Genomic DNA, 16,481 nt, shown 5'->3' with positions numbered 1-16,481 from the left:
AAACGGCATTGCATTATTTCTGAATCGCATCTGACAGGGCGTCAATTCTCTGGTAGTGTTTCTATCCGGGGCTCGCGGGGCCTGGACTGATCTAGGCCTAATTATGGGTTTGGGTTGTCTGAACCTCGCGCCAGATGGCACGGTGCCTTCTTAAAGCTCTTGTTGCTCGTGTTTGCACTCTGAGTGCGAGTTTGAGGATGATAATTCAGCCGGATCAGGGATGGGAGGTTGTAAAACAGTATTATGCAGGGTATAAAAGTGTCCGCCGGCGTGACCTGCCGCGAGGCACACTCAACTGGAGGGAATCCTTTCAGATATTCGCCACATGCGCCACGAGGACGCGCAGAGGTCTTCTCACTCAGTAAAGTGCAAGTCTTGGATCCACAAACATTCACTCTTTACCCTCTTATATTTTTCTCTCCACTCTGGTGGCTTGAAAGATACAATGTGAGTCTATGCAACCTTTTGATCACCACGACTTTAGGAACATGAATTTGGAAACCATATTGTATCCACTGTAACCCACTTGAATACCCCGTTATATATATTGTCCAATGTTTTCCAGTTAGGCTAAATATATGAAACAACCACATATGACCTTCACCTCAAAATATATTTAGATTTTTTTTTACTGCCATAACAGATGCTCATAAGCAGCACGTAAAATTCAAGCAGGGCTATGTTGGGGTGCATCTCATACCAAGGGAGATTATATGGAACGTTTAAGTTCTTGATCATATTTAATGTTGGAATAGAGTGTTAAGATTATGTTTTAGCATAGTCAATCTGACAGTGGCACACATTTGTGAATTGCAGCTATAACAATATGCGAGTGCCGAGGCAGCCATGGGTCAATTTGGCCATGTTTAAAGTTCTCCCTGAATAAGCAGCCCTTATTGTTGTGGCACACGTTAAAACTACGTCTTTGGGCTGGTCCTCCCGGCTTCTGGAATCAAGGGCCCCTCTGTGTTGTGAATGGACACCCTGGAGGCAGAGAAGGGGCAGCACTTGATTTAGGGAGGGGGTGTAAAGGAGAGGGCAGGGGGGCTGGGGGTACTTTTTGTGTGAGCTGAGGAAAAAGACGCAGTTTGGGTGAGGGGCGGGCTATGAGGGCCAGTCTGTAGACGAGATAGACTGCAGGAGCGCGCGACAGAGCAGAGCGCACAGCAACACAAACGGAGCTACGCCTTTTCTCACCGCTCAGATTTCCAGACGCACACTCACACACACAGACCGGGGCTTAAGTGGATGTATGCAACAGATCACAACAGCAAGAAAAACACTGCATTTGAGTTGGTGTTTTTGGTGTAAAATTGGAACCAAAAGAAAACTCCGACCCGGTTGATTTTGAGTTCTCAAATCTTCATCCTCCAGTCGATTTGCACGACTTTTCACCAAAGATGACTTACTGAAGGGATTTAACATGCTATACTTTTGAGAGAGCATCTTTTAAAAACCTTGCTCCTCCGCGGTAGTGTAGCCCCATCCCGGGTGCTGAAGATGGGTGCCAAAATGAACACACCCAAAGGAAATATAGTATTTTCCACTGCGCTATTATTATTTTTGGTTGTAATTATGCAGGCCGTTTCTGGTAAGACTTTGAAATATAAAGTTTATGAAGAGCAAAAAGTGGGCACAGTGATTGCAAGGCTAAAGGAGGACGTGGCGGATGTTTTGTCTAAATTACCGAGTTCACTGTCTTTTCGGTTCCGTGCTATGCAGAGGGGGAGCACTCCATTTCTGTCGGTTCGGGAGGAGGACGGTGAAATCACCATAGGGACCAAGATTGACCGGGAGAAGCTTTGTGAAAAGAACCTAAACTGTTCTATCGAATTTGACGTTGTCACTCTGCCCACTGAATACCTCCAGCTTTTCCACGTCGAGGTGGAAGTCTTAGACATAAACGATAACTCGCCACAGTTCTCCCGTGCCATCATCCCCATTGAGATCTCCGAGAGCGCGTCTGTGGGAAACCGCATCCCTCTGGACAGCGCCACCGACCCTGACGTGGGAGATAACTCCCTTTACTCATACTCTCTGACGCCGAATAACTTTTTCAAAATCGACATAAGGACCAGAACCGACGGTGCCAAATACGCAGAGCTGGTGGTGGTGAAAGAGCTGGACAGGGAGGTGCAGTCCAGCTACCAGCTGCAGCTAACGGCCTCGGACAATGGAGTCCCCCCGAAGTCCGGCTCCACTCTGCTCAAGATAAGCATCTCAGACTCTAACGACAACAGTCCGGCTTTTGATGAGCAGGTGTACGTTATTAATCTCCTGGAAAACTCACCACTTGGGACTCTACTGGTTGATTTGAACGCCACAGATCCGGATGAGGGCACTAACGGTAAAATAGTTTACTCTTTCAGCAGTCATATCTCTCCCAAAATACTGGAGATGTTTAAAATGAACCCTGAAAATGGCCAAATCACTCTGATTAAAAAAGTGGACTATGAAACTACGTCATCTTATGAGTTGGACATTCAGGCGCAGGACCTGGGTCCTAATTCCATCCCAGGACTTTGTAAAACCGTAATCAAAGTGGTGGACGTGAACGACAACAAACCGGAGATCAACATTAACCTGATGACTCCCGGTAAGGAGGAAGTGGCCTACATCTCGGAGGGCGCGCCGGTGGACACCTTCATAGCGTTGGTGCGCGTGGACGACAGTGACGCAGGGCTCAATGGCGACGTGGTGTGCCGCCTGCACGGCCATGGGCACTTCCGGCTGCAGAAGACCTATGAGAAGAATTACATGATCCTGACCAACGTGTCTCTGGACAGAGAGAAGAGGTCAGAGTACAGTCTGACGGTCATAGCTGAGGACCGCGGCTCTCCAAGCCTTTCCACCATCAAACACTTCACGGTGCAGGTGTTGGATGAAAACGATAACCCGCCCCGCTTTGAGAAGAGTCGCTACGAGGTTTACAAGTCAGAGAACAACTCTCCCGGGGCCTACCTGATGACAGTGGTTGCGTCTGACCCTGACCTGGGCACCAACGGTCAGGTGACCTACACGGTGTTGGACACTCTGGTCCAGGGAAGCCCCATCTCCACCTACGTCACCATCGACCCATCCAACGGCGCCATCTACGCCCTACGGAGCTTCGACCACGAGGATGTCAGCCGCATCTCCTTCACCGTCCAAGCACGGGACGGAGGGAACCCCCCCCTATCCTCCAACGCCACCGTCCTCCTGACCGTGCTAGACGACAACGACAACCCGCCCGTCATCCAGTCCCCGCTCCTACGTAACCACACCGCCGACCTCCTCCTCTGGAGACACGCCTCCGCCGGTCAGCTGGTCACAATTGTCAAGGCCACTGACCGTGACACCGGCATCAACAGTGAGCTGAGCTGCTCCATCATCGGGGGCAACGAGGAGGGCCTGTTTGTGATGGACGCTCGGCGGTGCGAGCTGCGGACCAACGGCAGTCTGGAGGGGGTTCCCAAGGATGTGCTGGAGATCAGGGTGGAGGTGCAGGATAGGGGCACCACCCGCCTGTCCACCGGGGCCCTGCTCCGCCTCTCCCTCCAGGAGAATATGGACTTCCTACCCCCAGGCCTCCCCACGGGCCCCAGCCATTCCCTCCTGGACCTCTCCCTCATCATCATCATCTCCCTGGGGGCCGTGTGTGCCCTGCTGTTGGTGGTCATGGTGATGTTCGCCACAGCACGCTGCAACAGAGAGAAAAAGGACCCCCACAACTCGTACAACTGCAGGGTGGCTGAGAACACTTACCAGAACCACCCCAAGAAGCCCTCTAGGCAGATCCACAAGGGAGACATCACCCTGGTCCCCACCGTCAACGGCACCCTGCCCGTACGGGCACACTCACACTCACCTTCTGCCTCACCCGCCCCAGACAGGGGCACCATGGGTAGCAGGCAGAGCCACCACAGCCGCCAGTCGCTCAACAGCCTGGTCACCATCTCCTCCAATCACGTCGCAGAGAACTTCGCTCTGGAACTGGCCCACGCCACGCCCCCTGTCGAAGTAAGATGAGAGAGAGAGAAACGATGTCTAATTTCATGTCCTTAGTCCAGTATAAGTAGATGGTTTATGAATATGTTATCTACTAATGGTAGTCTTGAATCACATAAATGTCTTTGGATTAAAATAGACCCCCATCAATTATGGATCTATAGAATAAAGAAGGACTGAGTTTTGGCCTTGTCTTATATTATGGTGATACAGAAATTGAACAATGTTTATTATTATGATTTTTGCATTTTATATTTAATATTCAGTATTTGTTCTGAATTTGTCCCCGATGTTGTGGTATGTTCAGTACTCCATCCCTTATATCCAGTGATCATCTCATGTTTTAGAACATATCACGTCATATCAACATCCTTGTGTCCTTGTGCCTGTCTGCTCCCATCAGTATTCATTTATTCATTCATTCCTTTCATTCTTTTTTTTTTACATTTTCTTTTTCGGTTGTAGCAAGTCTCACAGCTTCTGTCCATGCTCCATCAGGGCCAGTACCAGCCAAGACCCAGTTTCCGTGGCAACAAATACACCAGGAGCTACAGGTAATAACACCATCTAACTGCGCCTTAAAATAAACACACCTGAAGGGAATCAGAATGTACGTGTGCATAACTCAGTAAGGCTCTAAGGCATATCCTACAATGCTTTCCATATTCCTAAAAATCTTTTGGCTGTTGCTTTGTTCTATTTTAGTAGTCAACCTTAATAACACTTGATAATTGTATGCATAAACCTTCGCCACTTGAGAATTCACTGCACTTCGTTTTGATATGCATAAGCCTTGAACCATCCTCCAATGTTGTTTTCTATGAAAGTTGAACCATCATTTCCTCTCTCCGTCTCCAGGTATGCTCTGAATGACATGGATAAGTTTAGTCTGAAGGACAGTGGTCGTGGCGACAGCGAGGCTGGGGACAGTGACTACGAGGCAGGACGAGAGTCTCCCATCGACAGGCTCCTGGGTGAGGCCTTTAATGAGCTATACCCTCATGACGGCCAACACAGACCACATCCACAGCATCCGCATGCAGGTATACACCCCTCAACTCATCACCCCTCTCACCTCAAAACCCTCACCCTTCAGCCTACAACACTCTCCCCTCTATATATCAGCCTCTTACCCTATACCCTTGTTCTTTACTGAACTATACCAACAATGACTGCATGCAGGTATACCATCCTCACCCTTTTCACCATATCCCTCCTCTCACCCATCTTAGCCTTTACCCTACACTACAGGTCTCCACTGAGCTATGCCCCACCACAACACACATTATCACACCACCTCACCTCTCACCACAACTATCAATCACCCTCATCCCCAACACCTCTGAGAGATCCACTCCCCAGCTGTTTATCAGCACAGTGACTGGGACTGGATGGGACTGTGGAGGGAGAAAAGAGGCAGAATTATCACCCGTTTCTCTGATGAGAAAAAGCTCTCATCTCCTCCACAACACAATTATTTCAGAGTGCGATCAGGCAGCCAGGCAGTCAGCTGGGCAGTTCGCAGGCAGGCAGAGGTGGTTGGAGTGGGTTTTTCAACAGCTTTGAAAGGCTGTTTTTGTAAATCAGTCCGGTTCATCTTTTATTTTTGCCTTTCATCAGCGGGGAAGGCAATATGCTGCCTGCCTACATGGCTGCGGCTGCTGTTTTTCCAATGCTCCCCAATGCACTCTTCCTTCATCAGCTCTAAGATGTATTATAAATGGTCTTTTCATGGTAATGAGAGGGTAATGAAGTCCCTGAATAGCATGAGTGACTAGCCAGCGGTCTGTAATGAAGGCTTTAACTTGGCATATTTGATTTGTATAATTTATTCTTCAGAGATTTTTCATTTGAAGATTTAATATTGAATAGACGCGATTTCAAAAGGGAAAAATGCAGGTTTTTAAGCAGATTCTTTTGAATGAGTAATAGTGGCCATTGATCTGGCCCAGTGAATTGTGCCGATATGTTAATGTTGGAGGTAGTGTGCTCTCTCCTGCAGCGTGATATGCTATCTAATTATCTTAGATTTCCACCCATGTTTGTACCCAGATCACACAACTGTGTTTAAACATGAATGGACATCAAATGTTTGATGTTAAAAGACTATGAAAGACAATCTTTCATCTCCTCCCTTCAAAACCACTCCCAGTTCTATACCTACTCATCACCATCTCCCCTCATCAAAAGTCTATCAGCAAAATAACAGTAATACCCAGAACAATCTATGGTCTGTGTATGTAGAAATGCATGGCCTCCTATGTATTTCATCTCCCTGTGCAGTGCCTTGTGACTCTGTATCCCTGACCACGTCTCTCTCCCTCTCTCGCTGTAGCGATGAGACTGTGCACTGAGGAGTGTCGTGTCCTGGGTCACTCTGACCAGTGCTGGATGCCTCCCCTGCTCTCCCCAGCCTCCTCTGACTACCGCAGCAACCTCTTCATCCCAGGAGAGGACCCCCGCCAGGCCAGCGATCCCCAGGAGCCCCCCCAGCCCTCCGACCCCGACCACCCTCACGCCCAACGCAGCAACCAGAGCTTCTCCACCTTCGGCAAGGACAACCAGGAGGAGGCCGAGGAGGCAGAGGGGGGAGAGGAGGGGGAAGACGAGGACCTGTGTGGAACCACGTCCCTGTTGTCAGAGATGAGCAGCGTGTTTCAGAGGCTCCTCCCCCCATCGCTGGACTCCTATATCCAGGTCAGCGAGACACAAAAGGCAGGTACGAGTATGGGGGGTGTAGGTGTCCCCATGACAGGGTCACTGGACAGGAGGAGGGGTCATCTGCCAGGTAAGCCCAGTGCTGCCGCCCACCAGCAAGGTGTTGCAGCATGGGCCGCCAATACCCACTTCCAGAACCCCGGTTCTAGCATTGGGCCCTCAGGCCAACCACACCACCAGAATGGTAGCTACCACACCCTCAAACCCAGCACCAAGCTCAGCCCCCAGAACAACCACCACAATCAGGCCGTCCCTAAAAACAGCCCTCAGAATGGACATGGCCACCACGCCCCCACCCCCAAGAACAGCCCTCTCCTCACTGCCCTGGTCAGCCCCACCTTGGTGGCACCCTTCCTGGCCCCAGCCCCCATCCCTGTTCCCCTCCCGGGGCCATGCGGTAAGTGGCTCCCAGCCATGGAGGAAATCCCAGAGAACTTTGAGGAGGATGAGTTTGACTCGGTGCTGGGGCAGCTGGGACACCTGCAGGGGAAGAGGAGCGACAGCCGGCATGAGTTGATGGACGCCAGCGAGCTGGTGGCTGAGATCAACAAATTGTTACAGGATGTCCGGCAGAGCTAGACAACCGTAAATACCCTCCACCTTTGAACTCTGACCTCCAACTTCCTGTCAGGAGTCCTGCCATGTCTATGGAGGGGGAGCTGAGGAGTCTGGGTAGGAAAAAATAAAAGAGAAACGAATGAAAGACATAGACCTGCAATTGTCGTTAAAGTTGCATTTCTAACGTATTTGTGTTTTGTGAATGCTAAATATCCAAATAATGTTTGTATTTTCTTGTTTGGTACACAATGTACACAATGTGACTGTATTTATCTTTGTATTTTAAAAATACATTTGTATTCTTATATTTATATAAAGTAAATGTATATAAACTTAATCAATCAGAATTCTATTTTTATATATTGAAGGCATGTTAAATGACGAAAAAAATAATCAACATTTTGACATGCAACTGAAAATCTACATATTTAATATTGTCTTTTGTATTGTGAAATGTTTTTTTATGTTACTATTATTATATGTATACATGAATATATTAATTATTGGACAGAAGTCTTTGTGGTGTATTGTGGGAACTTGGGAGGAAACACAAATAAAAGTGAAAAAACACAGAACTAATATGAGTTTGTCTCGATGTTTTATCTTTGACTTATGCTGTCATTGTATTTAGAAGAAGGAAGTCAGAGAGGTTTATTTGCTAAGTTAAATGTTTCCATAGGAGGTTAAGAACCTTCACAGATCTCCAACATTTGGCATACATAATGATATTAGAGGCATGGGCTTGGTATTGTGTGTGTGTGTGTGTGTGTGTGTGTGTGTGTGTGTGTGTGTGTGTGTGTGTGTGTGTGTGTGTGTGTGTGTGGAGAGAGAGAGAGTATCTATAATTCTACAAAGAGATGCTGAGCTGTTGTCTCTAGATTTCTTTGAGAATAGTTCCATAAAGGCTCCTCCTATTGGTCAAAAGTGCTCACTAATGGTCCAATAGTGGTCAGGTCTACTACGGTCAGTGCAACCCTGTATCATTGGGAAGTCCCTACCTTAAACCATAATCCTAACCTTAACCCCAACCCTTACCCTAACCTTAACCATAATGCTTACCTAACCTTGACCCTTACCTTAACCATTTTAAATGTCAACTTCAATGTGGTAGGGACTTCCCAAGGATCCCGGATAGCTCGGACCTCAGGTCTACTCTAGCACACTGCTCTTGGATGTAACAGTCAGATATTCTCCAATTCAGGTCCTATACATTTGGAAGGATGCTGTTCATGACAGTATAGTGTTGCCTCCTATTTTCTTCTTGGTCGATGGCTGATGTTACCAGTGCAATGAAAAACATTGGTTCTATCATCACCACTTACTACTGCTACCCAAGCTCGTTCTTCGGATGACTTTACCCATCTGAAGGTCTGAGGCTCAGTTTGAAACAGAACAGAGCCCCCTAGAGGCCAGATTGAATTATTGCAGGAGTAAGTTCCTCCTCTTCATGAGCAGCAGTGGCAAGCATCTGGAGCTGAATTCACTAGGTGCTCTCAACCCTGTAGTCCAAATAAATCACAGACACTCAATCACGGAGATACCTACAAACCAATGACATCAGTCAGTCAGTCAGTCAGTCAGTCAGTCTGTCAGTCAGTATGTCAGTCAGTCAGTCAGTCAGTCAGTCAGTCAGTCAGTCAGTCAGTCAGTATGTAAGTCAGTATGTAAGTCAGTCAGTTAGTCAGTCAGTCAGCATGTCCGTCAGTCAGTCAGCATGTCTAAATAAACCAGATGAGGCTAACCGTACGGTACGTGCAAACATTTGGTGTGTACGTGCACCTTTGTGGGTCTGTATTTGTCTCAGATGTCTCAGTATTTTACCCATTACATATGTATTACACCTTTCCCACACTGAGCCCATAACCTGGTATTGTCACTCACTCCTTTCCTGCAAAGACACTGAGATAGAAGAAACCACTAGAACTACAACACAATTATCAACATTTCATTGTTTTCTGTGTTCCTACCTTCCTGCATTTGAGCCTTTACACATGAGTCTGTTTATATCAGCTAGGTTGATAGTGAGATAGCTACCATTAGAGGCTTTTTTTCTAGTGGTAGAGCGAGTGATAGAGGGAGGGAGAGGTAGCAGGAGAGAACGAGTACATGCTAGCTGGAGGGAGCAAGAGGAGAGGTAGTGGGAGATGACAGAGAGAATTACAGAGAGAGAAGGAAGGATAGAGAGAAAGAGCTAGGGATTCAGAGAGTGAGAATAGAGAAACAGAGAGGGAGAGATAGAGCGAGGTAGCGGGATGGAGAGAAAGAATGATAGAGAAACACAGAGCGAGAGAGAGGGAGAGGGGGAGGGATAAAGAGAAAGAGGGAGGGATAGAGAGGAAAAGCCAGGGATTCTTTTTTGGAGAACACAGAGCTGAACACCGGAGTCTGTCGTGAAAAAGGAAGCCAGTGTTTGGCTTTTCATGTCGTCAGCCGTTTCTCCTGAATGCTGCTTAACATATCCTCCCTGACTACATCCCCTCCCTCCTCTCTCACCTACTATCTCCCCCCCTGCAGACGACTGTACCCAGCAATAAACCCAGTCTAACAGATCCCCATATTCTCATCTCCACTCAATACTGTCAAGGTCCAGCTGCACTACATGTAGAGAGAGAGTCATAATCTGTGAGGTTTTGTTGGGTATGATCTGTCTTTTCAGTGGCATCCACATTTGTATTGATTTTACACAATAACACACTCATGACAGAAACTGACTGATTAAAGTCATGGAGAGAAAACAAGGCCATCTGGTCCATAATCATCAGCCATTTTCAAGGTAACAGTACTAAATCAGATATACCTTTGTCTACTGTGTAACCAGTCTATTGTCTGTCTGCCAATCAGGCCTTAATCTATTGGTTGCCTGTAAGTGTGTCCTCAGTCAGTAGATCTTCAGTTCATCTCCTGTGTTGTTTCTTTATGTGTTTCCACACAGTGGAGGCTGCTGAGGGGAGAACGGCTCATAATAATGGCTGGAACGGAGCGAATGGAATGGCATCAAACACATTCAAAACCATGTGTTTGATGCATTTAAAACCATTCCACTGATTCTGCTCCAGCCATTAACATGAGCCCCACCTCCCCAATTAAGGTGCCACCAACCTCCTGTGTTTCCACAGCAGGCCTAAGCGGTTTTAGGAGAGCCATGCTGTGTGCCAAGAGCTGTGGATAGGAGCATTGGGATATGGACACATGTGAGAGAGCCTACAGAGAGACTATCACTGATTATTTTGCTGCTGATGGACCCTAACCCTCCACTAAGCAGCCAGCCAGCCAGCCAGCCAGCTAGCTAACCCTCCACTAAGCAGCCAGCCAGCCAGCCAGCCAGCCAGCTAGCTAACCCTCCACTAAGCAGCCAGCCAGCCAGCCAGCCAGCCAGCTAGCTAACCCTCCACTAAGCAGCCAGCCAGCCAGCCAGCCAGCTAGCTAACCCTCAACTGAGCAGCCATCCAGCACTTCTCAGCACTAACATCTCTCTGGCGGAGGTGGGTTGTGAAAAGGTATTTTGCGATCTTAAGGGCAGGCAGCAAGGTATAAGAAGCAAAAAATGGTGATTTCATTCTCCAAATAATGTCAGCGGTTGGAATAAATTATAATGTTGTCAAAAATAGGCAATAACATACGATGAACCCCCAAAAATTCTTAGAATCATAAAAAGTACAATTTACTCAATCCAGTCTAGGGGTAACCTACAGTTGAGACAAAATTCTGCATACCCTCACGTGAACACTCTCCCCATCAGAGTTTACAGAACACTGGCAAACAAAGACAGGTAGAACAAGCTAGAGCCCCTTTCTGGGCTCTAGCTTGTTCATAGCCACAATTAGCAGTGGTGCATAATCACACAATAACAGAACCCATGGGGAAAAAGAGTGCTTTCTTCTTTGTGAGCATACACACACACATCAGCGGGCACGCCTCATAGTAGAGCACAGACATGTACGAGCGGAGCTTCGAGATGCGGAAACAAAAGACAAACACAAAGTAAGCACTCAAAATAAATGCACAAGCTGAAGAAATTACAGAGCCATTTAGCAGTTTAGCAGGAGAATATTAGTTGTGGAGAGTTAGCCATGGCATGAATACAAATGAATAACCGTGGGACTTTTTCCTGGCATTGGCCTTATCCTAGACAATGTTGTTAAAATAACATCAGCTGAATGTCTGCTGTTTATAATTCTTACATTCCCAAACATATTCAAAAAAGGACAGATATTTAGCCAAAAATACTAACAATACCTTTTCAAAAAAGGCAGTTTTACAGAAAAAATATTCATTTTATTAGTCGTTTTGAAAACATTTATTTTAGGCCTATGTTTATTTTACAGCAGTTCACACATATTACAACCCGCCAAGCAGCCAAGGAATTCCAGATGATGCATTTGGGGTTGTAAACGTTTATTCTGCGAGATACGAGTAAGCAATATAACGTTGAGCGACGGGAGTCCAATGTACAGGAGGCTAGCCTGCCACCATCACTGTGTGTGTGTGCGTGTGTGGTAGATACACTCACACAAAAAAAGGTTCCAAAAGAGTTCTTTGTGGAAGGATAGGGTTCTAACAAGAACCGTTTTGATCAGAAGAACCCTTTTTGGAAGACAAGGATTCTTTGTAAGGCAAAGGGTTCTACCTAGAACCTTTGACATCCTACGAACCATTTTTGGAGAAAGTGTTCTTTGATGATCCTTTGGCAGGCAAGAAGGGTTCTACATAGAACCATATTGAATATTTCCCAGCATGCTGTATTGCATGGAGATTTTCTGAATTGTTTGTTTTACTGTATTATCTGTGTTTTTGCATTGATTGGTTGGTAAATGTTATGTTACACAAAGATAAATAACATACAGTTTTCTAAACTAATCCAATCTGTTAGTAATTGGATTTATTCAATCTTCCCTACAATGACGAGCATGTTGGTTGAATGCAGAAATGAATGCAGGTTGAGGGTGATAAAAAAAATCCTCTTGTTCATATCCTAACTTTGGCTGGATTCTAATCGGAATTCTACATCACTTTGCAAGCCAGCATTATGTGACTTGCAGGCCTGATGTGCCTGTAAACCAGTGGTGGGAAACATGGCTTTCTGAATGCTTTGGAGCTTTCACAAAATTGTGCAGAAAAACAGTTTATTACTCGGTTCACAATGCACATTAGTGACATCTGCTGGTCAGCAATAAACAGAAACATGTGATTATCAGATAGACATTTTTTCCCTCTGCTGTTTTCATCAAACCTCTGTGGCGCAGCTATAAGTTGTTGGCATTAGTAGCCTATAATCAGTTGGAATGCCAGATTTGCATCTTACATAATGCTTCCCTTGTTTGCCTTCAAGTTTAACATTTTCCCATGCCATTATTTAGAATGATAAAGACAAAAGCTTATCCTATTCTAAATAAAATAAAATATTTGAATAACAATGCAGATAGTGTGGTTTCACATAAAACTATTTTCAAAAGTGTGCCTTCGATGAGATTCAACATCATAAAATCACATTCCTGAATGTTCCATAGTTCCCCTTTTCTACCTGCCAAGCTACCAGTCAGGTGAAACTATCTGAACAAAATCCTACCTGTATTTGTAAGTACGGCGTCCAGTAGAGAACGGTGTTTGAAAGCAGCTTAGGATCGACAAAGGCACCGGAACCACGGCAAAATCAGTGGAAAGTCACGTTTTGCAGCACACGGTTTGAAAAAGCATGTGATCAACAGAGCAGAGCTTTTGTGAAGGAAGTTGTCAAGGAAGAGTGTTTGTGTTTATACAGGATCTCCTGCCCCCCACCTACCGCCAATTCGGAGCTATACAGAAACCCTCTGCATTGCTACAAAATTTGGGAGGTGCGCGGCATCGCTGTATGGAGCTAGATTTGGCCTTCGCAAGCCACCGTAGGCTCCAGACATCAAACTCTTTGCGTTTCAGTGGAAGTCATTCATTGTCAATGTAGCAGTCTGCAACGTGAAGTTGGGGCTGCCACACTAGGCTGCAGTGCAGTCTGTTTACTGCACGCAATCAATCATTTCATCTCGTGCATTGCTTTACCATGCGGTGGTACAAACAGAAGTACAAACACAGACTCCAGCTAGCTAGCTATCAGCTGGTTGAAAAGCGAAGCACAAACACATATGCATCTGGTGGACATCGGACATTAGCTTCTTAGCGATTTCGATGAATGCCTCAGAGCTCCGGTATCAAACGTAAAGTCACTAGTGTAAACCAGGAGATTCCTAACACCCCTGTGTTAGGGTATAACTAGGCCCTTAAAGAAAGGCCTTATATATGTCATGTATTATCATAGATAATAAAATGGTAAAGGCTAATAAGGCTGGTGGAACCATTTATAGAGGGTTCTAGGAAGAACCCTCCAAAGACAAAAATATTTCTCGGTAGAACCCTTCAAAGACTGTTCTAGGAAGAACCTTTACGTGATAAAATTGGTCTTTGTAGAACCCTTCACAGAGGGTTCTAGGCAGAACCCTTCATCAAAGGTTCTAGGTAGAAACATATACAGGGGGTTCTATGAAGAACCCTACATATGGGTTCTACCCAGCACCAAAAAGGGTTCCCCTATGGGGACATTTCTAAGAGTGTATACTCTGCGGGCAGTGTTAGCAGTATTAGTCCAGTGTAATCCCCCTGCATGTCTGTAAACACCTTGCTGGATGGTGCTTCCTGGGTTTACTGTATCTGTGGAAAAGCCAGAGCATGTGTAGCCCGTTTAGCCCAGATGCTGGCCAATATTACGCTGTGTCTGGGTGAGATGTGTGCATGTGCCTGCAGTCGTATGGGTGTTTGGTTGGTGTGTCTAACAGTTTGTTGTGCTTCTGTTAGAGGCCACACAAAAAAGACATGAAGGTAGGACAAATGAAGAAGAGATGAAGATGTCAGGAACCACCTGGAATGAGGTCAAGAAAACCGTAACAGAGCGGAACTAATTAAGTCAAGGAAGTCTGTTCGACAAAGATTGGTTGTCTTGTGAATGACAAGTGACCTCAAATTGGCTATATATATATATATATATATGAATACACTGCTCAAAAAAATAAAGGGAACACTACAATAACACATCCTAGATCTGAATGAATGAAATAATCTTATTAAATACTTTTTTCTTTACATAGTTGAATGTGCTGACAACAATATCACACAAAAATAATCAATGGAAATCCAATTTATCAACCCATGGAGGTCTGGATTTGGAGTCACACTAAAAATGAAAGTGGAAAACCACACTACAGGCTGATCCAACTTTGATGTAATGTCCTTAAAACAAGTCAAAATGAGGCTCAGTAGTGTGTGTGGCCTCCACGTGCCTGCATGATCTCCCTACAACACCTGGGCATGCTCCTGATGAGGTGGCGGATGGTCTCCTGAGGGATCTCCTCCCAGACCTGGACTAAAGCATCCGCCAACTCCTGGACAGTCTGTGGTGCAACGTGGCGTTGGTGGATGGAGCGAGACATGATGTCCCAGATGTGCTCAATTGGATTCAGGTCTGGGGAACGGGTGGGCCAGTCCATAGCATCAATGCCTTCCTCTTGCAGGAACTGCTGACACACTCCAGCCACATGAGGTCTAGCATTGTCTTGCATTATGAGGAACCCAGGGCCAACCGCACCAGCATATGGTCTCACATGGGATCTGAGGATCTCATCTCGGTACCTAATGGCAGTCAGGCTACCTCTGGCGAGCACATGGAGGGCTGTGCGGCCCCCCAAAGAAATGCCATCCCACACCATGACTGACCCACCGCTAAACCGGTCATGCTGGAGGATGTTGCAGGCAGCAGAATGTTCTCCACGGCGTCTCCAGACTCTGTCACGTCTGTCACGTGCTCAGTGTGAACCTGCTTTCATCTGTGAAGAGCACAGGGCGCCAGTGGCGAATTTGCCAATCTTGGTGTTCTCTGGCAAATGCCAAACGTCCTGCACAGTGTTGGGCTGTAAGCACAACCCCCACCTGTGGACGTCGGGCCCTCATACCACCCTCATGGAGTCTGTTTCTGACCATTTGAGCAGACACATGCACATTTGTGGCCTGCTGGAGGTCATTTTGCAGGGCTCTGGCAGTGCTCCTCCTGCTCCTCCTTGCACAAAGGCGGAGGTAGCGGTCCTGCTGCTGGGTTGTTGCCCTCCTACGGCCTCCTCCACGTCTCCTGATGTACTGGCCTGTCACCTTCTTGCCACAGCTCGCATTGATGTGCCATCCTGGATGAGCTGCACTACCTGAGCCACTTGTGTGGGTTGTAGACTCCATCTCATGATACCACTAGAGTGAAAGCACTGCTAGCATTCAAAAGTGACCAAAACATCAGCCAGGAAGCATAGGAACTGAGAAGTGGTCTATGGTCACCACCTGCAGAACCACTCCTTTATTGGGGGTGTCTTGCTAATTGCCTATAATTTCCACCTGTTGTCTATTCCATTAGCACAACAGCATGTGAAATTTATTGTCAATCAGTGTTGCTTCCTAAGTGGACAGTTTGATTTCACAGAAGTGTGATTGACTTGGAGTTACATTGTGTTGTTTAAGTGTTCCCTTTATTTTTTTGAGCAGTATATATATATATATATATATATATATATATATATATATATATACATTTTACAATTATTATGATTAATATGATTATCTATGACATTCCCAGTAGGCCTCCTGTGTGGTTGTGTGTAGTTACTGTAAACAGGCCATCTTCTCAACATCTGGGTTGTAGTAAACAGAGTCGACACTGGCTGATAGTTAAACAGTTAAAGAGGAGTCCACATGATCCACTGTCATGGACATGGGAATGGTTAAGTCATTAGTCAGGGTGTCTGGTCTACTACATCACGGGGAGCACTGGGTTGTGTGTGCGTAACACACTCTAATCCATTCTAAACTATTTAACACCTGTTTCAGTGTGTCCTCCACCTACTAATGTACATTTGCTGAGCTAATATTAATCGCATCAGCAGCTTTTATTTATAATCAGTCGGAAAATAAATAGTCTCATTCCCCTGCCAAAGAAATACATAAATGTACATTGGGATTGATTGCTTCATCCGAAACGAAGGGGAGCCTTGCATATTAATCAAGATCTCTGGGTAATTAGACAAGGTGAAACGGTGACGTCTTCCAACATATTCCATATTGCAGCCGGTCGATGAGATGTTTATCATTGAGATTTAAGAGTGTTTGGCTCTCTCTCGTTTGTCTTGTTTAATTAGGGTAAATATGTTAGCGTGGGG

The 16,481-nt window shown here is 46.1% G+C and overlaps 1 protein-coding gene across 2 annotated transcripts; it reads left to right on the top strand.

The window, feature by feature from the left end:
* Positions 1-1,140: 1,140 nt before the first annotated feature.
* LOC106604600 (protocadherin-18) lies at positions 1,141-7,838 on the top strand. 2 transcript variants are annotated; one of them, XM_014199395.3, is made up of 4 exons: positions 1,141-3,999; positions 4,486-4,541; positions 4,846-5,030; positions 6,323-7,838. In XM_014199395.3, the coding sequence occupies exons 1-4, from the start codon at positions 1,501-1,503 to the stop codon at positions 7,282-7,284; spliced, it is 3,702 nt and encodes a 1,233-aa protein (XP_014054870.1). In that variant the 5' UTR covers positions 1,141-1,500; the 3' UTR covers positions 7,285-7,838. The 2 variants fall into 2 exon arrangements, with proteins under 2 accessions (XP_014054870.1, XP_014054869.1); XM_014199394.3 differs by having other exon boundaries at positions 4,453-4,541.
* The last annotated feature ends 8,643 nt before the right edge of the window (positions 7,839-16,481 follow it).

The sequence above is a fragment of the Salmo salar genome, chromosome 05 (assembly GCF_965601325.2).
Source record: "Salmo salar chromosome 05, fSalSal1, whole genome shotgun sequence".
Lineage (NCBI taxonomy): Eukaryota > Metazoa > Chordata > Actinopteri > Salmoniformes > Salmonidae > Salmo > Salmo salar.
Note: the sequence above shows the minus strand (reverse complement) of the source record. Positions and strands in the feature narration are given on the sequence as shown.